Source organism: Trichosurus vulpecula, chromosome 5, assembly GCF_011100635.1.
Source record: "Trichosurus vulpecula isolate mTriVul1 chromosome 5, mTriVul1.pri, whole genome shotgun sequence".
NCBI lineage: Eukaryota > Metazoa > Chordata > Mammalia > Diprotodontia > Phalangeridae > Trichosurus > Trichosurus vulpecula.
Window position 1 is genome coordinate 126,868,213 of NC_050577.1, and position 26,462 is coordinate 126,894,674.

The window sequence follows — 26,462 nt, forward strand, 5'->3', positions numbered from 1 at the left end:
GCAAAACTGAGTATAACCTTTCAGGGGAAAAAATAATCAATGAAATTTAAGACTTTCAAGCATTCCTGATGAAAAGACCACAGCTGAATAGAAAATTTGACTTTCAAATCCAAGATTCAAGAGAAGCATAAAAAAGAGAAACAGGAACGGGAAAACATAAGACACTTAACAAGGTCAAACTATTTACATTCCTACTTGGGAAGATGATACCTGTAACTCATAAGAACTTCTCTTTATTAGGGCAGATAGAAGGAATATGTATAGACAGCAGACAGAGGTATGATTTGAATATGATGGGATGATATCTTAAAAAATAAAATTAAGGGATGAAAAATAGAAATGCAGTAGGAGAAAAGGAAAAGGAGAGGTAGAATGTGGTAAACCATCTGACATAAAAGAGGCATGAAAGAGCTTTTCCAGTGGAGGGAAAGATGGGAGAGGTGGCAGCAAATGCTTAAACCTTCCTGTCATCAGAATTGGCTCAAAGAGGGAATAATATATACACTCAATTGGGTATAGAAATCTATCTTACCATACAGTAAAGTAGAGGGGAAGGGGATAAGAGAAGCAGGGAGTACTCATAGAAGGGAGGGTAGGTTGGGGGAGGTAGTAGTCAAACAAAGCACTTTTGAGGAGGGACAGGGTGAAAGGAGATAAAAAATAGAATAAATGAAGCAGAGGAAAATAGAAAGGAGGGAAATTCAGTTAGCAATCATAACTGTGAAAAAATTTTGAGGAAAGTTTCTCTGATAAAGCCCTCATCTCCCAAATATATAGAGAAATGAGACAAATTGATGGGAATAAGAGGCATTCCCCAACTGATAAAATATGAACAGTCAGTTTCTAGATGAAGTTGTCAAAGCTATATATAACCATATGAGAAAATGCTATAAATCACTATTGAATGGAGAAATGCAAGTTAAAACAATCTGATGTACTACCTTATACCTATTAGATTGGCTAATGAGATGGAAAAGGAAGACAGACATTGGAGTGGATGGGGGGAAATTGAAATACTAATACACTCATGGTGGAGTTGAGAACTGATTTAACAATTCTGTGGAGCAATTGGGAACTATGCCCAAAGACCTATAAAACCAAGCAACCTAGCAATACCACTACTAGGTCTGTATCCCAAAAGAGATAATAAAGGAAAAGGACCTATATGTACAAAAATATTTATAGCAGCTCTTTTCTGGTGGCAAAGAAATGAAAATTGAGGGGATGCCTATTAATTGTGGAATGACTGAACAAGTTGTGGTATATGATTGTGATGGAATCCTGTTGGCTGTAACAAATGATAAGCAAGATGCTCTCAGAAAAACCTGGAATAACTTACATGAAATGATGCAGAGAAAAATAAATGAGTAGAACCAGGAGAAAATTGTCCATAGTATCAGCAATATTGTAAGATGATCAACTTTGAATTACTTAGCTATTCTTAGCAATACATTTATCCAAGACAACTCTGAAGGACTTAAGATGAAAAATGCTATCCATCCCCAGAGAAAGAACTGATGAAGTCTGAATACAAATTGAAACATACTTTTTTTTTACTTTATATTTCTTTTTTTAAATTTTGTTCTATGTTTTCTTTTACAATACAACTAATGTGGCAATGTGTTTTGCATGACTACACTAATATAATCTATATCAAATTGCTTGCCTTCCCATTGAGGTGGGTGGGAAGAGAGGGAGAAAATTTGGAACTCAGTTTTAAAAATGAATGTTGAATATTGTTTTCACATGTAATTGGGGAAAAATAAAATACTAATTTTTTAAAAGCACTTCATAAGCTTGAAAAAAACCCAGCAACCAATGCTCACTGGCCCTGAGATCACTTAGCACCTTCCCCAACTTCTCATGCTACTGTCCACACCAGCAGACTGAAGGACAGGAGACAGGCATACATCCAAAGCCACCCTTACTCCCTGGTCCCCCTCCATCTTTCCAGTGTTATAAAGCCCTGCCATTAGAGTTTTCTTCAGGCCTCAACAGCCAGCTTAGCCAAAACCCCATAGTCATAGTAAAAGCCTGTCAGGGTGGCAACCCAGAAGTAACAACATCAATGCCAGGGAAAGCTGGCTCTGAACTGCCTGTGCTGGATCAAAGAACTAAGGAATGGATGGAATGGGAGAGCTCACCAGGACAGGACACTGTGTGTAGGGAGCTGTCAGCACTCCATTAAGTGTAAGGGAAGATCACAACATCCAGCTGGGGCCAGTTCTAACTATCCGAAAGTTAGTTGGGGCAGAGACTTAGTGTGGTGAATTGCCTAGTGTAGAAGGAGGCTGAGGCTAGAGTCAGAGGGGAGGGAATCAGTAGTGAATGATGAGGAAAAAATGAGAGACTGGGGGGAGGCTGAAAGTACCAAAGATTCCAGGAAGAAGAAATCTCAAATATAAACAGGTAAATCAATAGGAAAAACAGTAACAACAGAAGAAAATTTGAGCACCAGATCTAATAAATGAGTTCAGGCATCTATGAATAAATACTGCAAAATGAAGGAAAATAATGTAACACTTGAAAAGAACATGAAACAAAGCATAATGTTCCTGAATGATTTAAAAGACAAATGAGAATTATGAATGTAGAATTTATGTCTTGCACAACAAAAATACTAAGCAGAATAGAAAAACTTGAATTTGCAATTGCAAACCTTGCCAAAGAAACAAAAGAAAATACAATAGATTGGGAATTAAAATGCACAGAACTGAAGCATAAACTAGAAGAAGAGAATTTAAAAAATAACATTGAAAAAGAATATATTTACAATGTAAGCAAAACATACTGAACTCAAAGACATAAGAATCATAGGTCTCCCAGAAAAGCATAACAAGACCAAAAAAAAAAAACCTTAACAGTGTAATAAAGGAAAAAAAAATAGAAAAGAACTACCCCAAAGTTCTAAACATAGAAAATGAAATTCCAATTGAAAGAATTCACAGATTGTCTCCAGGAGAGAACTGAAGGCTGCAAAGTCCAAGACACATAGTGGTAAAATTTAACAATTCAATTCAGAAACAATTTCTGTAAGCCATCAGGAGAAAGACCTTCAAATATAGAGGAAAGGTCATTCAAATAATGCAATAGTATTCCACACCTACTACAAAAAGCAAGAGGAAATGGAAAAATGTATTCCAAAGAGCAATGGAGCTCAAAATGCAGCCCAGGGTGACCTATCTACAAATTTGAGCCTAACTATACAGGACAAAAGATGGCCATTCAGTAATTTAAAAATAATTTGAAACATCCTTAGAAAGAAAACCACAACTGAAGAGATGAGTTGCTTCTCAAGCACCCCAAATTACAGGAATGTTAAAGGAGTGGATAAACGCAGACAATAACAACAGAGTGACAACAGAACGACTAATATGAGACTTATTTCTAAAAGTACAAGAGGAGAGGGGTGACTGTGGAAATCTGGTAGAGGTAACAGTGAAGAGAAGGACAAAGGGTGTTATGGATAAAACTGGTGATGCCCTGCCTGCAAGTGACACTCTGCTTCTTTTGTGGGACTACACTATTCCGTGAGAGAGTAAGTGAAAGGGAGGAGGAGAGCAAGGGATAGAGAGGAGTGAGAGACTCAGTGGGCCAAATCAAGGGCTAGCAATGAGAACGTAACCTCTGTGGTCTCAGAAAGAGAAAAACTTATAGGAAAGTGGTCAGGGAGGATGGAGGGAGATGGAAAAGGGGAGAAAGGGAAGGAGGCCTTACTTGAGATGCATGAGGGGGTTTCACTCATGAATGTTCTTATGGGTGAATGAAGATGAGGACCTTACACTGGATAAGGTTCAGGAGATTTGGTGCCTGGAAAGTCTACTTGTCCCGGGGGCAAGGGAGGTAGAACCCCTGGGGGCAACTAGTAGTTGAAGAAGTGGGAGAACATGGAGACAGGGAGATTTCCAGAAGAAAACGTAGGGGGGAAAATGTCAAAAAAGAGAGAGTATAGATTAGCTCCAGGTCGGGATGGTGGAAGTACACTATCATGGGGCAGTGTCTTCTCTGACAAAGCAAAAATAGGCATTGTTCGGAGAGTGAGGCACAATGAAAAAGAGAAATCCATGGGGTGAGCTCTACAGATGAGTGACAGAAAGTGCCTAACAGGAAGCTTTGACTGTATGAAGAACACAGAGAAAAAGAGACCAGATGATTATGGTGTCATGAATCAAAGAATGAGGGTCTAGAATACGTAGAGAGCATGGATGATGAAGAAAGTGAAAGAAATTCTTTTGGGAAAAAGGTACAAAAATGAAACCAAAAATAGTAATGAACAAAATTAGCTGAGAGGGAAGGAAAATCTACCTGAGAGGAAAAATGGAGGGGAAATAAATATATAACCAGATAAAAGCAAGAGAGAGGAACTAGTAAACAAAACCCTAAAGAGAAAGGAGGCACAAGTGAAAAGAGGGAATCGGGGAAGAGTGGGAAAGAACCGGTGGGAACAGGGCCATCTTAAAAAAAAAAGATCAAAGCAGAGTAGCTAAAGGAACATAATTACCTTTAAAAAACAATTTTAGAGATAGGTAAAAATATAAAACTAACTCTATAGCTTTAAATGTAAATAGGTTCAACAATCCAATAAAATAAAAAAGTAACATATTGGATAACAAAACAAAATCCTACAATCAGTTGCTTATAAGAAACACATTAAAAAAGCAACAAAGACATAACCCTAACCGTGATAAATAAAACTGGCGTGGGGGGTGAGTGGGGATGGAAAAGAATTTACTATGCATCAAGTGAATCCAAAAAAGCAGATATTGCCATTATTCTATCAGATAAGGTAAAAACAAACATTCAAAAAATAAAAAGGGATAAATGAGGAAACCATATCATCCCAAAACCTTACATGCTCCAAACGCCTTAGCATTCAAATTCATAAAAGAAGATAATAGGTGAAACAAATTTCTTTGTAGGCAGATAACAAAATAGACAACTTAAGGTACCCAACAAATGATACAGATTATAAGAAATAAAATAGACAGTCTCGATTATGAAAATGAAAAGCTTTTGCAGAAATAAAATCAACATACCAGGCCAAGAAGAGAAATTGTCAATTGGGAAATACATCTGGGCTTCGTGTGTCTCAGATTAAAATCTATTATCCAAGTTACATTGGGAGTCAACATGAACATTTTAGACCAAGAATTATTCCATAATAGATAGTTAGAGGATATAAATAAACAGTTCTCAAAAGAATTACAAGTATTTATTAACAATCATATGAAAGAATGATCTCAAATCTCTAATACTAAGAGAAAAGCACATCAAAACAACACTGAAGTGGCAACTCACAAACTAGCAGATATGACAAAAAATGCCAATAACAACGTTGGGGTGAGAAAAAGAATTGTGGGAAGCCAAGCACTCTGAATAACTAACTCTTTTAAAGCATCTTAAGTTTTGCAAAGTGCTAAACATGTTACCTCATTTGATCCACATAACCACCCTGTGAGGTAAATGTTATTATTCCCATTTTGCAGAGAAGTAAATTCAGGTGTAGAGGCTCAATTATTTGCCCAGGGTCACACAGCTAGTAAATGTCCAAGGCCATATTTAAACCAAGGTCTCTGTGACTCCAAGTCTAGCTACCCATTGAACCACCTATCTGCCTTAAATTAATTTGGAATTACAATTTGGAATTACAGTGATGTTCAAATTAGCTAGGACAAAGTAGAATAAATTTATTGACACATAATAAAGTACAATTTTATATCTCTAAAAAATGTACGTATCAGAGGGAAGCAGAAAATTGGGAGAAAATCTTTGCAACTAGTTTCTTTGATAAAGGCCTCATTTCTAAAATATACAGGGAACTGAGCCAAATATATAGGAATACAAGCCATTCCCCAATTGAGAAATGGTCAAAGGATATGAACAGGCAGTTTTCAGAGGAAGAAATTAAAGCTATCTATAGGCATATGAAAAAATGCTCTGGATCACTACTGATTTGAGAAATGCAAATCAAAACAACTCTTAGATACCACATCTCTCCTGTCAGATTGGCTAAAATAACAAAACAAGAGGATAACAAATGCTGGAGAGGATGTGGGAAAATTGGAACATTGCTACATTGCTGGTGGAGTTGTGAGCTGATCCAGCCATTTTGGAGAGCAGTTTGGAACTATGCCCAAAGGGCTGTAGATATGTTCATACCCTTTGACCCAGCAATACCACTTCTAGGGTTGTATCCCAAAGAAATCACACAAGCGGGAAAAGGACCCATATGTACAAGGATATTTATAGCAGCTCTTTTTGTGATAGCCAAGAAATGGTAATCAAAGGGATGCCCATCAATTGGGGAATGGCTGAACAAGCTGTGGTATATGAAAGTAATGGAATACTATTGTGCCATAAGAAATGGGGATGATACGGACTTCGTAACAATCTGGAAAAACCTACACGATATAATGCTGAGTGAGCGGAGCAGAGCCAGGAGAACATTGTACACAACCACAGATATATGGATTCTGTGAGGACCAACCCTGACATACTTCGCTCTTCTCAGCAACGTAAGGTGCAAGGACAACTCCAGGGGACTCACGATGGAGAATGCTATCTGCATCCAGAGAAAGAACTGTGAAGTTTGAATGCAGATTGAGGCACACTTCATGCTCGCCTTTTTTCTTCTCCTTTGTTTTTGTTTTTGGGGTTTTTTTTTGGTTCTGTCTCTTCTTTCTCATGATTCACCCCATTGGTCATAATTGTTTTCCACAACTTGACTAGTGTATAAATTAATTCAATGCGAAGTTATACATGGTAGTTATATGAGATTCCATGCCATCTTGGGGAGGGAGGGGGAAGGGAGGGGAGAAAATCTGGATCTCAAAATTATGTAGAACCGTGTGTTGTAAACTAAAAATTAATAAAAAAATTAAAAAAAATGTACGTATCTGCCTTTTTCTAGAGTCACTTGTTTTACATGATTTGCCATTGAGTTCATAAGATTTTGACACACGTTTTTTTAATTCTTTGTCATGGAGCTGCACTTTTATCACATTTAACATAAAATACATCTTTGACAGTCTGTTTTTCCAAGTCTAACCTTTATTATAGCCCTCAAGTTTTCAATGGTGTTTAAATCACTTGAATTTCCATTGAGGGTCAATGAAGGAGTGTATCTCCATCTTTGGAACATGTAACAAGGTCTTGTAATGCTCCATCTTTGTGATTTTCTAAAATTCAGAAAACAGTCTGCCTCTTAGTATATTAATATACTTCTGAAATTATATGAAATTATACATTTTATCACTGAGGACAAGAATAGTAGGTCCACTGGACATTAAAAATCCCTCAAATGCTCGTGGAGAATGAATGTTATATAATAAAATGAAGATGCCCAAATCTTAGAGGTTCACCCCAACTTCTTCTGACAATGGTTTTGGTATAGCCTTAAGTGGGAAAAACAAAACAAAACATGTTTCATCAGTAAAAATTACCTTTTACCAATTTTGAGTACTCCAGTCTTTGTATCATCTTGCCTATGACAAGTGTTTTTTCTTCACAGCGGTGTTTATCAGTTCTTTTCCTTCCAACCTTCCTTCTTCCCACCCTCTTTCCCTCTTCTTCTCTCTCCCCTCTGTCTCTTCCACCTTTACTCTCCCCCCTCTCTTTCTCACTGTTCTTCCAAATTCAAGAACCATATCAACTGTAATCAACAACACAGTCTCCAGGTTATCTGTGGATCTAATGGTTAGGCTATTTCATAACAATATTTTGTCAGCTGGTATTCTTTTTTCAATTTTGACTGTACTTTCTTTAGCCCTTCAAAACAAAAGATCCATTTCATTGTATGTTTGATTCTTGAAATATATGACTTCCTGACACCAACAACTACTACAATAACTCTAACAATCATTGAAGTATAATCTTTACGAACTACAACTTTTGTGTGTTTCCTTGGAAGAAGTAGTCATTCTTAAAAATAAGGGAATTTAAAACACAAAAAAAGAACAATGAATCATGTGTATAACAATAACAAAAATCCAGCATTCAGCTGACAGAACTAATTAAAGTTGGGAAAATCAGTTCAATCTGGTTTCATCTGGTTAAGGTCAGACATTCTGAATTACTTTGGTGTCAGAATCATACATACATAACCACTGCTTTCACACCATGAAAATAGAGCAAAAAATTTTACCAGTCCTCAGTAATTATACACTATTGTATCTAGAAAATAAGTAAATAAAATGTCTACACCCTTTGACTCAGGAATACTATTGTTAAGCATATACCCCTTAGAGGTCAAGGGAAGAAAACAAAAGTATTATATATACCAAAATATTCATAGCAATACTTTTTTGTGATAGTAAATATAACACCGACTATCCTGGCCCCTACTGCCTAATGGTCAAGTATTTTGCATTTCACCCATTCCTCAGGATTCTTTGGTACCCTTAATGGGTTTAAGGTATCTAAGCTCTCTGTAAATGAGCCCAGCCCCCAGCAGTGGTCTTCCCTCAATTTTGAAGATAGATCCTTTTGCCCCAGTTCCATTTAACCACTAACAGATTAGCTTTTATGAAGGAATATTTATTTCAAAATATGTAATAAGAAATATACTAACTTACTTCCCCAATGCATGAAGCTTAATCTCCTCTCCATACCACCTCCATCTCTGGGGAGGGAAAAAGAATTAGCTTGGTTCTTAGTTTAGCTCATTTCCTATAGAGCACAGTCCCAAGTTCCAAGTCCAAAACCTCTCTTGGACTGTTTTCTCAGGGTTTTCATGCTTGGTGTGCAGACCGCAACATTCTGCCTGGAAAACTGGCTTCAAGGTCACCGTACCTCATATTTGCACACTATTGATTTACCAGCACCTAAAGCTGAGGACAGAGATAAACACTGAAGAAACAGGATTTAAATGAGAGAGAGAGAGAGAGAGAGATTGAGAGCACCAGTACACAGGCACAGGGGAAGGAAGAAATTCTTCCTTCTCCCCTCATCACTTCAATTCATGGTGATCATGCTATAAGTGAAATATGACCGTTACCCTCTGGACAGCAGCAGGAAAGAGAAAGCAGGAAAGATCCACAACTAATCAAAGGAGGCTGCTTTCATCCATGAAGTAGAGGAACCCAGCACAGGGTACCTCCACATTAGCTAATCTAAGCACGCACAAGGCAAGACACCTTACACAAATAAGTGGAAACCAAATTAGGTGCCCACTGAGGAATTGCTAAATAAGCTATGGTGTATGAATATAATGGAATTTTACTGGACTCTAACAACAATAAATATCAAGAATTTAGGGAAATATGAGACTAGTATATACTAATGCAGAATGAAGCAAAGAGATAAATAAACACAACTGCAACAATGTAAATTACAAGAGCAACAAAATGAAACAAAACGCTATATAATTATCATGACCATACATGCATGTCCCTGGAGATTTTAAAAATGTACTTCCCTTCTTTCGTTGGAGAAGTCAAAGACTATCAGTGTTTAATGACAGATTCAGTCAAAGCGTGTTGGTTTTACTTAAGTTTTTTTTTCTTTGTTAGAGGGCAGTTTCACTGTGATGGGGGTAAGAATTTACTGTAATGTAAAAAGAAAAATATCTAAACTGAAAAATATAGCATAGAGTTTATCCCCCTATTATGATATCGATTCCATGAAGTCTTAGCTAAATTTTGTAACTCCACCAGGACATATATCATCAAGTTCTCCATAAGTAAATATATGTTGAATGTTAATATTTACTTTATATATAGTTTGTATTTATATATTTGTATATGTATGGTTTCCCCCCCAGTAGACTGAACTCATTGAGGACAGTGTTGAACCCAGTGGCTTGCAATTTGATACATAGCATATTCTTAATAAATAAATGGTCATTGAATGAATGAAATATAAAGTAATACCTCTATCTAGGATTTGGTTATAGTATGGGTAAAAATATGAATATAGAAACGTGTAAGATAATGCCTGTCACCATAATACTGCCTATGATCCATCCTATGTCCCCCTTATATACTAGGGTTATGAAGGAGTTTTTTTTTTCCTCTAGGAATTGGATCAGGGAATACCATTGTTAAAGACTGTCACTATACAAAAGCCTGCCCTTGAAGAAATAAAATTATCCTGCTAATAAATACTGAACACCCAGCTCACAGTGGGAACACAAAAGAATACATATACAAACAGAGCAATGCAGCATCTTTGAAGACTCTAGATGTTTGTGGTTTAAAATTCATCACCAAATAAACAAATCAATAAATTGCACATAGCCAGTAGTTCTTCGTTCTGAATATTAGGCATAATGCTTGTGGGGCAGCGTATTGCATTGTAAAGTGTTCTAGATTTGGAGCCAAAAGAACTAAGTTTGAGACCTGGCTGTTCTGCTTCCTGTGTGACCTTACTTAAGCCATAACTTTTCTAAATTTCATTTTCCTCATCTGAAAAATAAAAATAATAATGCCTGCTCCTCTTGCTTGATTGGTTTATGAAGATCAGATAAGGTAATATACATCTCTAACCTATAAAGGATATTATTATAATGCCTATTTGTAATCCATAGATAGCATCCTGTCCTTATTCAAAATAGAACTTCTTTGTCTCCACAGCATTTTAAGTATCTTGAGAAGTCCATAGGGTTCATTTCTCTCCCAAGTTCATTTAGTTCCTAGAGGAATGTCATTGTTGGTGAAGCTTTTTGAGTTTTGTTTTGGTCAGGCTTACATTTGTTTGTATTTGGCAACATAGTTTCAGGATTTTTTTTAATTCTTTGGAGTAAAGCCCTTCTCATGGTGACTCTGTGTTCTTGCAGCCAACACCAATGGAGTACCAACTTTGTTAGGTCCCACTGACCTGAAAGAGAGAAAATAAACTCCATGATAACCCTAGTATATAAAGGGGACACAGGAGGGATCATAGGCAGTATCATGGTGATAGAAGTTGTCTAATACATTTCTATGTTCACATTTTTACCCATACTACAGCCAAATCCAAGATAGAAATGCAGGCCCAGAAATGAACTCTAGCCAAGCAGCAGCCTAGCATAGTACAAAAAGTTTCATCACTAAAAGGCAAGCCCCCAGCTAATGATTTTTTTTCTGGACTACCAATGTTGATCAGCTGTTGAAAAGGGGTTGAGAAACTGTAGTCTATGTTGGTAGAGAAACTGCCCAATCCAAGAATACCATTAATCCTTGAAAGTATTGTGTTACTGATAGAAAAAAAAATTTCTTCTTTCCTCATAATTTCAGATTTGATGCATTTTAATTATGTCTTTAAAAATTCATAGAAGCAAAATATTTGATATGAAACTATCTCTAATTCTGCAATATAAATAAATATGAAATAACATTTTATCAAAAGAAATTGACTGTTCAGCTACCTTTTGGGGAATCGACCTATTGTACTGAAAGAAGTATGTCTAGATATGGTCAACAAAATATTTTATATCTAGACCACTAAAAGTAAGCTATAGGATCTTTTTCAAAAAAAATATAATTACATATCATAATCTTAAAAGAGGTAAAATGTTTTGTTCCTTAAAAATGTCTACCTCCAAAAGAAATGATGATTTCATTCAGCAGATGCTTTGGGAGGGAAATGTTCAATTCCAAAAAGAAATAAAAACTGAAAAGATTTCTTTTTCTTTATTGAACTAAAATGAATTAAGAAACAAAAAAATAAGTAGAATTATTTAAATATAAAATAATTTTGCATTATAGCTCAGATTTAGTAAAATAAATCACTTCATCTCACTGCACATTCTATTTTTCACAGCACTGTCATACATTATTTTACCTTGAGATAAATATCCCATGTCAAATTTATATACCGAACATTTTCTTTTATATTTATGTATTTTAAATGAATATCAAACTATCTATGGAAGACAAATTATGGCAAGCTGTCTCATATATCAGCCAAAGAGAAACAAACCACCTTTATGTTAACCCACCTAATGTTAGTATCTTAAACTCTTGCTCCTTATTATTGTTATTTAGTACAGAACTAAGAAATATATATGGTAGTTTTCCTGAGAGCCCCATACCTTAAGCCATCAATGAGCTGTCACACTGCCTACTTGTTACATCCACCTTGGTGATATCTGTCACATGGATGTGATTCTTGCTTTGACAGTGCAAAGTGAAGTGATATGAATTTGTTTGTGTATCTTTTCAAGATGCAGCGGTGTAGATCCTTCAGCTCGAATTAAATAGTTCTTCCATCCACAAATACAGCTGAAAGTTGAACTTGACATGGATCAATATGATCTGGGGCTAAATTTCTAAATGTGACTGATTATGTTAGCATCATGCCCACAGATCAATATTGAGTTTTGTTATGAACCTGACTCTATAATTGAGTTTAATCAATAAACTTTTGTGTCCTTTTCTTTAGAAATTTTTGGTTTGTGCTATTGCCTGTTTTCCAAATTGCATCTAGAATACATTTGGGGCTGTACTTTTCTTGTAACAAACACAAAAAGGCCTTTATGTGAATTTAAAGGAACAAAAGAGTTTGAACATTGCCATTGTAAAAGGAAGTCCATTTTTATGTTGATAACTGATTATTTGCCCCAGTGTGGACCATGGTGTCTAACAGAGCAAATGTGCTAATATACAACCAATCGTCTTGGACATCATATGGCTTTTTCTGTCCATATTTGGTAGATAACTCACTTTGAAGACTTTGACAAAACATGCCATTAACAAAAGCAATCATAAAAGCTTGTCTTTTGACAAACCCGCAGGGTCTAGAGGCGTTGAAAGATGCAATCTGTAAAGAACAATAAATTTGGGCCTTTGATTGAAGTGCCATTTGGGAAGTTGTGCTTTGTCTACATATTTGCACAAAAATGCTGCTCCCTTTTGCAAGACTTTTTGCTTGAAGCTTGAGAGCATTCATTGCCATTTCTACATTAAGATTTGTCCCATTAAAAGCTCCATTCAAAAAGAAGGCTGGAAATGATCCAGCTAAGCCTTGTGTGTTCATTTCTGCCCCAGTTTGCCATTTGGAAAGTAGGCTTCTAGTCATGATTGCTGGTTTTTTTTTAATGTATTATTATGAGTGGTCCTTAGATATCTTGTCGTATTCTTCAGCAGAAGCCAAAACCAAATCCATTAACTCTTCCTAGAACTGAGGGGTGGGGGTGGGGATCGAAGAGTGTTCTCAACATTGGAAGTAGCTTTTTTTATAAAAATTAGCTTCCTAATTCCAAATACTTTGCATTTATATGTTACATTTATTTAGGGTTTGTGGAGAAGGAAAAAAGGAGGAATAGAGGAATAATCGCATTTTTCTTCTAATCTTTCAATTAATAATTTTGAATGAGAGATTTTTTGAAAAACAATATAAACAGTTGGATGATTACAATTTCTATTATTCTTCCACATTTTTAGTAGATGCAGCATTCCTCATTAGACTTCTGTACTTATGCTGTAACTATTACATGCTCTGCAAAGCTATGTTTACCCATTTAACAATTTGTATGTATATGTATGTGTATATATACATGTATGTGTATGTATACATATGCGTACACACATATGTGTCTGTGTTTCTCCTGATTTACAGATGCAGATCGTTCTCAGAAACATGGTATGGATGAGTTTATTTCTGCTAATCCCTGCAAGTTTGACCATGCGTCCCTCTTTAGATTACTTCAGAGACAGACTTTGGATCATAGACTGAACGATTCCTACTCTTGTTTGGTGAGTACAAGATTTGTCTACTTGGTTTCTGTATAGGTTGGAATGAAAAAAAAAAAGAAAAAGTGAGAAGTAGTTTTTATGAAGTGGTTTTTTATTCCCAACTCATTTTATAACTGTGCTTGAAGATGGGATAAAGGATTCCAATCGATTGGCTTCCAATTTGAAAATTATACACTTGAAGACTACCGCTGTGCCACTCAATAGTGAAGAGAATAGACTCAAACGGACTCTGCTCTGTAGTTTATCAGCTCCTCTAGAGAGGTCTGAATAAAAACAGACGGCTTTAATAAAGATAGAAACCTCTGTGGTAGGATTTACTAACACCTGTACAGGCATTTTAAGGTACAACTTCAGCTCACCAGATGTTAGACATTTTGTCATCTATCTTGTAATTCCTCCTATTGTTTCACATGGGGTGGGAGTGAGAGAAATAAAACAAATAGTACCAACCATGAAGAAAAGATAAAAGGCAGTTAGGATTACTGTGCTTATGTTCAGCCGAGTCGAGGTCAATTTCATTTGCAGATATCATTCATGAGTTATAAGAGAAGGTCATTTGAATTACCTTTTGAAAAAATTATTATGATTATTATTATTATAAGACTAAGTTGTCATCTGAATATGTTGTTTTTAAAAACAGGAAAAAGTGGAATATAGATCATTTTATATAGGATCAAGTTTCTCACATTTGAAAATTGCTTGATCCCTTGTCATTGAGATTGTTTCATATTTCATTGATAATTTAAGAACACCTCTCAAACTGATGAGCAGTATGTGTTCTCTGAGATGTGAGTCTTATTATTACCAAAGTGGATATGTATGATCGTGTCCGCCCTTACCCAAATTAAAGGAAGAATCCTTCAAAAACTAAAATTTCTGAATTAGGTATTACTTTGTTTCAAATTAAAGGAATAGTGTATTTCTTTTAAATTTGTGTAGTTTGGGGTATCTGTTGCAGATAGTGATTTAAATATGAAAAATTTTCATTTTTTTCTTCAGTAAATGTTTGTTGAATTGAAATAAGATTATACATCCCAGAGTGACTCTAGAGATAAATCTATACAAAGTAATTTCCACTTGAGGAACTGAGAGGCTTTTGTTGGTGACTCAGAGGTTCAGATGATTATTTCGCATTTAGGGCACATCTTAGACATCAGAGGGGTTTTTTGTCCATACTATGTGTGAGCTAATTTTTTTTAACTCTGCATGGTAAAATGTAGTGATCAGTAATAGAACAGTTTGGATGGATGATCAAGATGGTTCACTGCTTTAATCATTATTAGCTTCACTAAGGAATTTTAACATTGAGAGTGAGCAATCGAGTCACTTCTTTGTGATGTTGTCAACTACAGCTTCCATGATCATTTACTACCACCAACACATTCAGTTTCTACATATGCTGACAAGGAAAACTCATTCCTGATTTGAGGGTGGTGGTGGAGGCAGGGAGGAACTGCAACCATCAGAGACGTCAAAAGCAAAACAACCCTCCCTGTTACAAATTAGAGGCTACTCTACTTTTCAAAGGTGATTTCTATCATGGAACCCAAAATAAATCATTATCTCCCATGTCTATTGAAGCCTGTTAAATGATGAAATTAATGGAAAGACAATTGTTCAAAGCACTGGAATGAGACAAAGTATTGGTACCAATCTTGGACTTGTGTTTTAATTTCTCCATTCTTCTTTACCTCCCTCTTTCTAGTCTAACATTCTGTATGTTATATATTTATATAAATATGTCTCATATTTATATAAACATTTATATAAATGTCTCATATTTATACAAACATATATTATTATATTATATGTTATGATATAATATATAAATGTATTTATGTAAATATTATGTCTTTTATACATTTTATTATATTATTAATAATTGTGTTATATATGTATTTTATTTTTTATCCTAATTCCAGTTTTTTGCACTATGGTCTAAATTTCAGGTTTACAGTTGAAATCAAATAGGTTCATAAAATCTGCTATGCTCACATGCTTCAGCTTTGTCCACAGTAACAAATGCCAGGCTCTTTACCTCCTGATAGAAAATTTTTGTTTCATTCTCTTTAAGACAAATACAGGCAAAGACTCTGTACTACATACCACCAAAAGCCATAATCTGCTTCCAAATTTTACAAGTTAAAAGAAAGGGGGGAAAAGAGAGTCTGAATGAGTTATTTATTTTAGACCAGCTAGCTAATTTCCTCTAGACTCAGTCTAATTTCTTTTTAAGATGTGTCTAGGTAGACTGATGTTAATTTACATAGCTTATTTAGATACTTCATATGTAACTATTAAAATTACCATATAAGTTCAATAGATAATAACATATGGCTAGATTTTCTTGGCATAATGGTAACTGTTCTGCATATTCAGTGAGATAAAATAGATATCCTGTCCACAGCAGAGTAAATGAGGAAGCAAGTAGAAAGAAAACAGGGGAGCAGTCAAAAGACCTAAGTTTCCATCTGTGATCTTCCACTTACTTCATGGGTGTCAAGTCATTTCCCTCCTCCAGTCTTCAGGTACTTCTGTAAAATGAGTTGGGCTACACATGACCTCTATGGGTACCTTCCAATTTGAAATCCATGATCATAAAGAGATTTAGCTTTAAGATTTTGTAGCATTCCAGAAGGTGACACTGAACTCTTTGCTGTTCCTCTTGGAACGCTCTCCATCTTCCAACTTGACATTTTCACTGTCTGGCCCCCGTGCCCGGAATGCTCTGCCTTGTCACCTCTGCCTCACTACTTCCTTGGCTTCCTTCAGGTCTCACTTAAAATCTTATCTTTTGCAAAAAGCCTTTCCTAGTCCACGTTCATGTTAGTGCCTTAACTCCAAGAGTACCTCCAATTTTCTTTGTAGCTTATATGTACGTGATTTTTTGCATGATGTCTCTCTCATTGGAGTATAAGCTTCTTGGAGGCAAAAATAGTGTTTGCCTTTCTTTGTATCCTCAGCAATTAGGAAGTGCCCAGAACGTAGCAAATGCTTAATAAATGTTTGTTTGCAGACTGAAAGTGGGGCTTCAATCTAAATAAGTGGGAAATAAATCAAGAGGCTTACCTTTGTCATACAACACTATGGGATGGACAGAAGGAAAGAGTTGATAGATAAATACCAAAGCCTCCAAATTAGAAACTAAATATTTTATGACCAGGCCATTCCCCCCCAAAAAATAACCATGTTAGTAACAACAGTTAATTTACTTTCTTTAAATTTCAAGATATTAATTTCTTTTTCTCAGCACTTTTTTTTTATCACCCTGAATGAATACACTGCCTTTATAAAAAATATAAGACTCAAAATAACATATTAATTTATTCTACCTACTTTCTCCCTTTTCATTTTGCTAGAACTTTGTATAATCTGTAACAGAATTCTCATTTTCCTAGGAAATCATGCATTTCTTTAAATAGCTGAACCCTCAAACATGCAGAAAATGCTTAAACTATTAGAATGTTGATACATTAAAGGCCTTTAGCATATTGACGGCCAAGAAAGGTAAAACAGTCTCTCATTTCTAATCCCCACTCCTTTGTATTATTTCTAGATCTGAGCAATAAGCACAATATACCAAATGGCTTGGGTTTATGTTGGCCAACATTTTAATCACATACTAAAACTTAGAAGTAAAAGTGAACTTTTAAAGGATAGAGGGGGGATTAACAGTGCATAGGTCAGCCAAATCTTTTGGGTCCTGATTTCATCAAAAGCTCCCAGGAGTGATTTGTCCCAGTCTCTCCTCTAGTCTAACATGGCATCCCCTGGATCACTTATAATGGCCTCCTCAGCTCTTCCCATTGAGATGACTTCCAAGGGTCCCTCATCCCTTCCAAGGGCAGGCTCGACATCATTCTTGGTGTCTTCCCCTTCTTACCTCTCAGGTCAAGTCCAAGGCCAAGAGAGTTTGGGAAAGCAGAAAAAAAATGACTGCCATCAAAAAGTTTCCTAGCTTTTCTTCCCTGCCTCAAGGTCAAGCTTCTGTGGGCAAAGCCCCCAAAATGGCACTACGTATCCATGCATAGAAACAGTTTGTTGAAAGAGAGAGAGAGAGAGAGAGAGAGAGAGAGAGAGAGAGAGAGAGAGAGAGAGAGAGAACCTCAGGAAAATGCTATTCATTCTAATCTATGTTTCAGTAAAAAATGATCCTTTTTGAACCTTATTCAATTGGTTTAGTTTCAGAAGTACTAAAAGAACTTTCTGATTTGTTTTTTTAAATGAGGTAGGGTTTTTTGTTTTTGTTGTTGTTTATATTATAGTCAGGTTGCCTCATAGTATGCATATGAAGACAACAATAGACTAAGATGCCAACCATACTTACAAAGGTAATCAAAATAGCTAACTTGTCCTTTATCCTTGTCTCTTGCTTTCTGTACAAATTTTCTTTTTCTTCTTTTCTTCTCATGTCATCCCATGTTATTTTCTTCCTTTTTCTTTCCGTGCCTCTGAGTTCTAAAATTCTGTGATCTGTGTTCTTTCTTTTTTTTTCTTCCATCCTTTCTTTTTACCTTCTTGACTTTTCATTCTTATGTCAAGCCATTTTCCCTTTCAAAGCCCTACTCTGCTCTTACCATACTATTATTGGCTCTTGTCCAAACAGTTGCAATGGCTTCCTAATGGGTTTCCCAGCCTCAGATTTCTCCCAACTACAATCCATCCTCCACACAACTGCCAAAGTGATTTTCTTAAACATAGAGCTCACCACACCACTCCTCTCTTCAATCAAATCAAATCAAATCCAGTGACTCCTTCTTGTTTCTAGGATCCAATTTAAATTCCTCTGCTTAGTTCTTTAAGCCCTTCACTATCTGGTCTCAATCTATTTTCCCAATCTCATTGTACATTACTCCTATTCCCGCACTCTCTGGTTTAACTACACTGACTTCTCTATTCCTCACACGTGGCATTCTGTCTCTGACCTCTGCCTGTGCACTGGCCAGCCCCCATGCTTGGAAGCAGTCCCCCTCCCACACTTCAACTTTGCAGAATCCCTCACTTCCTTTAAGATGCAGCCAAATGCCTTCTTTTGTATAAAGGATTTTCTGATCCCTCCCTCTCTTCCTGGCCTTAATTCTGTATTTTCTTCTATATTTATATGGGTAAATATTTTATTATAAGTGCTTCCTAATTATGGAAGGAATATGAAATTAGGGCATTTTTAGGAGAGAGATTAGAAAGATCAAGGTAGAGAATTCGTCTACTGTTTGCTTAGAGAATTGAAATTTTAATTTAGATCACTGAGGAAGCTTCTTAAAACTCCCCTTTAGTTCTATTCTGAGTAGTTCTCTTTTAATAATTCCAATTATACATATACTTTAGCATCTTTTTCAAAATTTACATGAGGCTGTTTTTAAAATATATATATATATATATATATATGTATATATATATATATATAATAATTTGGGTTTGAAACCAATAGTACAAAAGTTTTGACAAATGTACTCTGCTAATTCTGAGTCCTGGAAGACAGTAATGACGAGGTCAAAATGCCTTTTCATAGGAATGAGTACAGTAGGCATCAGGGACCAGCTGTTGTAAGCCACTTCCAAAGTTTACCACAAAATTAAATCTGTATGCTGAAAATAGTCATCAAAACAGACCATCAAGAAAATAAGTGTTACAAATCTCAATCCAACTGCCTACAAAGCTAAATGAAATTGCTGACAAGAAAATATATCTTAATTCTTTTTTTTCTCTTACAGGGTTGGTTCAGCCCTGGCCAAGTCTTTGTATTAGATGAGTACTGCGCTCGTTATGGAGTAAGAGGCTGTCATAGACATCTCTGCTACCTTACAGAATTGATGGAACATTCAGAAAGTGGTGCTGTCATTGACCCAACTCTGCTCCATTACAGCTTTGCGTTCTGTGCATCTCACGTGCATGGCAACAGGTACCACAATTGAAGGCATTCACTCAGTGAATTTTATGAGTTTGCCCTAAGGAGGGAGAGAAGATTTTTTCCATTATCAGCTAGTTACCTCTTAAACGGGAAGTAGTTTCTTTGAAAAGTTGCTTACTGATTTTTCTGGCTTTAGGTAGACAGTATTGGGCTTAGTATGGGATGCCTTTTGGTTTAGAGCAGCATTTTTAAGTTAAAGCAGTTCGCATACATATGCTTGTATAGTTATTTATATGCCTATTTGTGTACATTTTGTTTCCCCCGTTAGAATGTAAGCTCCTGAAGGCAGGGACTATTTTTGCTTTTTCTTTGTATCCTGAGTGTTTAATAGTACCTGCCACATAGTAGGTGCTTAGTAAATGTTCATGGTATACGTGTGTTTGTATATAGATGGGGTTGGGAACTGTTGTCTTTTATGTCTTTGTATTCTTTACAGAACCCAACAAGGGGTTTATACATAGTAAGTGCTCAATAAATAGATTGATTTTTGCGTGTGTGTGTGTGTGTGTGTGCGCGTGCGTGCGCGTGTACTTGTTAATGTTTTCATCTCTACCTTAGAGAAAATTCTAACTATTGGAGGCAAAAGAGAAAGCATAGGGAGGACAAGGAAAGCCTTTCACTCTATTGACTTAGTTTAAATGAGCTTTATTCTCCGCAGTGTGTCACCTTCCTCTTCCCATAACACAATAGGAATATCCTTTTTACTTCAGTGACATACCCTCTAACACAGAGTAGCACCATAGCACCACTCAGCTGGTCTAAAAGTATTATCATTTTGTTAGGCAGGAATAGGTTGTCTTCACCTTATCTCTCTCTCTCTCTCTCTCTCTCTCTCTCTCTCTCTCTCTCTCTCTCTCTCTCTCTCTCTCTCTCTCTCTCTCTTTCTCTCTCTCACTCTCTCTCTCCTCCCCCCACGTGTGCGTGTGTGTGTGTGTCTGTCTGTCTGTCTGTCTGTCTCTCTGTTCCTCTCTTTCTCTTCCTCTTCCTCTCTCCTTCTCTCCCTCTTTTCCTTCTTCTTCTCCCTCTCTCTCTCCCTCTTCCTCTCCTTCATTCCCTTCTTTTCCCCCACTTCCTCCACCCCGTACTTTCTTGTGAAGAATTGATATCAAAGAAAATAAAGAGTCCCAATCAGTGACAAGCAGAAAGTTCATTATAGACAGATACCAATGGGAAAAGGCAGCTGAGTAAATTTTTTAGCTACCTACCAAATCAAAGAGGTATCAGAAGGCCATTTTAATAAGAGTTTTAAACAGGAAATAAAACAAGTGTAAAACCAGTTTCTGAGTTAATGCTTGATTTTTTCTTTTCCCAAAACCCTCATTTTTAGTCAGTCACCAGGGTTTGTCAATCCTTTATGTCGTATATCCACACTAAATCTCTCCACTTGCATTAATCAGCATTTTCCTCAGTTAATGAAGTAGCTTTCTAATGATGTATCTGCCTCTAACCTGCCCCTCTATTTTGTCCCCTACACAGTCTCAAAATTGCTATTCCCAAAATACAGATCTTACCATAAAATCTCCAGGTCAGAAATCTTCAGTGCTACTTTATGCCTCTAGGACAAAACAGAAAATCCTCAGCTTAGCATTTAAAGTCATTAACAGTCTAGCCCGTACCTACTTTTCCAGTTTCATTTTATATTAGTCCCCATCCTAAGTTCTCCATTCGAGTCAAATTGGTCTGCTAGCTCTTTCCTGTACATGGCAGGCATTGCATCTCCTGATTCAGCTTTTCCACAAGTACCCTGGTCCCTTCCTGCCTCCCTTCCAATGTCCAAAACACACTCCATCCTCACTCCGTTTTTGTCGAGTCCTTAACTTCTTTCAGAGAATAGATGAAATAGCACCTCTTTCATAAGCCCTTTCTTGAGGTCTTCAGAAATGAACAGTGTCGTCGAAATTACTGTGTAGTAACTTTATGTTTTTTGAGGGGAGAGGCGAGGCAATTGGGGGTAAGCGACTTGCCCAAGGTCATACACCTAATAAGTGTCAAGTGTCTGAGCCTGGATTTGAATTTAGGTCCTCCTGACTCCAGGGCCAGTGAGTGCTGTATTCACTGCACCATCTAGCTTCCCCAATTAACTTTATATTTGCTTGCTTGTATATATGTTATTAAATCCCAAGTAAATACTTGGCTCCTTTAGAGCAGAAACTAATTAATTTTTGTCTTTGCATCCCAGGCATAGCTCACAGTAGGTACTTAAGAAATGTTTGCTGAATTAAAAACACATTTTAATGGTTTTTGTTATTGTTATTCATCCCTTGTGCTTGAAGAGGATCAGTGGAAGGTAGGACAGAAACAAGCATTTATTAAGCACCTACTATGTGTTGGGCACTATGCTAAACCCTTTGCAGATGTTATCCTGCTTTTCCCCCACAAAACCCTGATCGTAGGTGCAATTATTATCTCCATTCCTCCATTCCAGGAAACTGAGTCAAATAGATTAAGTGACTAATCAAGGGTCATAGAGCTAGTAAGCATCCGAGGTCACATTTGAACTCAGGTCTTCCCAACTCTAAGTCCAGCACTCTATGCATTGCACCACCTAGCTGCCTAATGAAAAGTTAATGCCACCGTCTGGGTGCAGGACTTGAAACTATAAGTTGCCACATTTACTTTCACTTTGTAAAACCTGTATTTGCATTAAAATGGTAAGGTTTAAAATAGGATGATAGAATTGTAGGTCATAGGATTTAGATCTATAGCAAAAAAGGAATATTAAAAACCATGTAATCAAGCCTGCCTCCATACCATCCCTATTTCATAGATGAGAAAAGTGATGTTCAGAAAAGTTGAGATTTCTGTGCCTAAAGTCACATAGGTAGGAAGTAATAAAGTCTGAATATGAACACAGAGGGCTAGAAAATTCAGACTCTTAATCCAAAGTTAATTTACAGGTGGTTTCATGAGGCAGGCACACACACACACACATATATACACACACACACACACACACACACACACACAAACACACGCACGCACTCACGCACAAAGGTATTTTATTTGTGGGGAGAATGCAACAACTCAGTTTAATCAGGAAATTAAAGACAGGCTGAAGAGAATGCTATTTCTTGAATTCCATACATTTTGTCAGTGATCATTCCAAAATGCCATGCAACTAAGGGCTTTGTAAATTGTATGAGAAATATAGACATCATAGGGCTAGGCTATAACATGGTAATTAGAAAAGTATCAGCATATATATACATATATACATATATGTATATATATGTATACATATGTGTCAGTTACAGACTTAACTTATGGCTAAGTCATACAAGTTTTCTGCCTTTTACGAGGCTTTTTTAGGTAGGAGTGCTCTTACCACATCTGTCTGAAGCATCTGACATTCACATAGGCTTTCCATTAGAAATGTTCAGTTACATGTGCCTTTCTTCAATGCTGTGCATAATTTGGGTTTTTATGATCTTTTTTTGCATCTTTCAAGACACATTTTCAATAAAATCTTATTGATAATTGTTCAAATATGTTGTTTCACAAATTCTAAGGAAAGAAAGACTACCTTTCATTAACTTCACTGAAGGACAGCAGTGCTTTCTGGATGTGACAATTTTCAGGGAGCATATCTTTTCCCATAGTGGTGAGCACTCCACGTGTGTGCCTTCTGTATAGACTCATGCTCTGAATAGCTCGCTGAGTGTTTTTTGGAATAAAAGAAAAGAGTTAAACAGAAAGGATCTGACTGGTACTAAGACATCAAGGAAAAGAGAGACAGAGAGAGAGGGGAAGGAAGAAAAGAAAAAAGTGAGTCAAGGACAGAAACAGACACACTCACGTAGGATGATAGCCACACACATCCAGAGATAATGCACGCACTCACTCGTCTGCAGTACCACTAAGGACTGACAGGAAGGAAAAAAGAGTATTGCACAGACAATGCATGATAGGGCAAAGTTCTAGGTTGATATGTGTTGTTACATATCTTGGTTTTATAAGTCAGACTGAGGAAAAGAAAGACTAAAGCACCAACATAAAATGGTTTTTACAGTCCAATTAAATGCCTTGTGCAGGATGGATTATCAGAGTATTCAATTATTGGCATGGTGGGAGTTGGTGATGAAAATGTCTTAGGAAGGTCATCTTAGAACTGCTACTAGCCTGACAAAGGCCATTTTAGGTTTTGACTAGTTTTGGAGCATGTGGTACAAAAACATCACAACTGGTAACTGCACAAAGTAATCTCACAGAGTATTTAGGCAACGTTAATGATATCTACCAGATGAGTTCGTCAGGTGGTCCCTGCCATTCATGGAGGCTTAATCTTTTCATTTACCTGTTATTTTTCAACAAGAATTTGGAACCACATTCCCATCCTATAGTATATGATAGCATTTATGAAGTAAAATTGTAGTCAATGATAACAAATGCAACTAATCATAAAAAATTAAATTGCATTATAGCATAAATTAAATCATTATTCTTTCATTTGGTTTGGGTTGATTTCATCCATGTCAGAAATTCCTGGTGGGGAAACTAATTCTACCAGTATTGATCTGCAACTTGTTTGTATCTTCTGGCCGTAGAGGGTAATAAAAGTTTCAGTGACTTGCCTAAGGTTACACAGCTAGTGTGTGACTTACACTAACCATGTCTTCTTAACTATAAGAGAAACCCTCTATCCACTGTACCATGTTGCCTCTTACCCTCATTGACATGACTCTCAATATAGTTAAACAAAACACTGCACAGAACATAAAAAGAGAGTCCTGCTTCAAATAGCTTATATTTAAAATATCTTGGAAAAACAGTGTAAATCCCATACATAATCAAAGTTATCCCTGTGCTGCATGCAGCAAATCTTACCCAGAACTGTAGTAGTCACCACATTCTCAACTCATTCAGCTGCCATATTGATTTTCCTAAAGCACAGGTGTGACTGACCATGTCATCTCCTCAATAATCTCCAGTAGCCCCCAATTATCTCCAGGATCAAATATAAAATGCTGTTTGCCTTGTAAAGCCCTTTACAATTTGGCCCTTTCTTATGTTCCCATTCATCTTCCACTATACTACCTTACTTAATATTCAGCGATGCAGCAACGTAAGACTTCTAGCTATCCCTTGTATTTGACACTGATCTCCCAACTCTGTGTCTTTTTATTAGCTGTCTACCTTAAGTAAATACTCTTCTTCCTTCTCATCTTGCCTCCTGGCTTTCCTAGCTTCCTTCAAGACTCAGCTCAAATCCTGCCTACTACAAGTAGCTGTATCTTGTATGTACATAGTTGCATTAGAATGTGAGCTCCATGAAGTTGGTTCCCCTCCCCACTTCACTTTCTTTTTTATCCCCAGCACTTAGTGCAGGGTCTGGTACTTGGCAAGTGCTTCATAAGTGCTTATTCATTTGACTTGACATTCTACCAATTGAAAAATGCTCAGTTTTAAGGGTTTTCCTTGATTATTTTTTTCATTGTACATTGATACACACAGTTGCACACTGTGCAACCTTCCTGTAGTTCACAGCCACAAATACGACTTAATCCAACTTCTCCCCCCACCAACACTAACAGACACATCTACTTATCCTCTAGTTCCGTGCTCAAACTACGTTGATTATGTGTAGAATATTATAAATCGATTACCCTAAAATTGGTTAGCAACAAAATCCTATAGGGTAGTATGAGTCTTGTTCATTAAAAAAACACAAGTGTTACAACACTCTGATGTATCTGTGATTTCATCAATGTGGGTACTTCTTGTGGAGCAAACCACAATCAATGCACATCATCCTGTCCTACGTAATTCTGATCCCTGATCTTCCTCCTTAAATTTTCCACTTGGAATCCAACACATTTTTTGTGTAACATTTCATTGATGATACATTGAGGCATACTTACATCCAGCCTGCACTTCTCTATTGTCCTTTGGGTGGCCTCTAACTTTAATTCTTTAGAAACTGTGATAATCCATGGTTTTCGTACAGAAGCACCATGCAAAGCATCATTTTAAAGATAGTCCTTTATCTCAGAGGGAAGCGTGGGCTCCTAAAACCCAGTAAAATTTCCCAAATATTAGTTGACTGTGGTCCACAAGCATTCCCCAGTGTGACTACTCTAAATACTTTAAGAAGCATATATTAAGAATATATTATGTGAGAGGCATCATGACATAGTTGATAGAGGTCATTGAGGTCAGGAAGACCAGATTTCAAGTCCTTCCTTTCACACATACTAGCTGGCTGACCACAGGCAAGATAGTTGACTTCTCACTGCCCGCAGGCAATCCTCTAAGACTTTTACAGACTACTCCCTGCCGATCTGTAACAGTAAAGGGAGTTTCCATACCAGGAATTCTCCATACCAGTGAAGTCACAGATCTGGAGCCCCATTACTACGTGCATACATACATACATACATACATGTGTATGTGTGTGTGTATATATATATACACACACATATATGTCTGTATAGATATATATCACCTAAGATATACCATCATATATATCTTTGTATATACATATATGTATATATGTGTGTGTATATATATATCCCCTAAGAGATAATATGCATATTGGGTACAAAATACTGGAGTTCATGTCTAATGAAGACCTATGTACAATTCTGACAGTGTAAAAGATGTCATTCAGGACATGTATGATCAGAAAAGGAGATAAATTTTCTAATAAGAACAAGGAAAAGTGATGGCTAGCACAAGAACTGTACTGTTGTTTGTGAAACCCAGGTGAAGGCTTCCAGCATGTTGCATTGATCTCTTATGGAGGATATATAAGAGATCTATGTGAAAACACAGGATGAGAAGATTGGGGTGGAATCTGCACATATGGAAGGAATACCCATTTTGATGAATTTGAAGTATGAGGGTACAAATTGCTTGGGATCCACTATTTAATATAGTATCTT

At 36.5% G+C, this 26,462-nt stretch overlaps 1 protein-coding gene across 6 annotated transcripts in view; it reads left to right on the forward strand.

Annotated features, from left to right (window-relative positions):
• The window catches only part of CADPS2 (calcium dependent secretion activator 2), a 730,659-nt gene that overhangs the window by 526,719 nt on the left and 177,478 nt on the right, over window positions 1–26,462 (forward strand). For all 6 annotated transcript variants that reach the window (XM_036759293.1, XM_036759295.1, XM_036759294.1 and 3 more), the window contains exons 12-13: window positions 13,537–13,673; window positions 19,385–19,572. In XM_036759293.1, coding sequence (XP_036615188.1) covers window positions 13,537–13,673; window positions 19,385–19,572 — 325 coding nt within the window. The remainder of the gene's footprint in view (window positions 1–13,536; window positions 13,674–19,384; window positions 19,573–26,462) is intronic.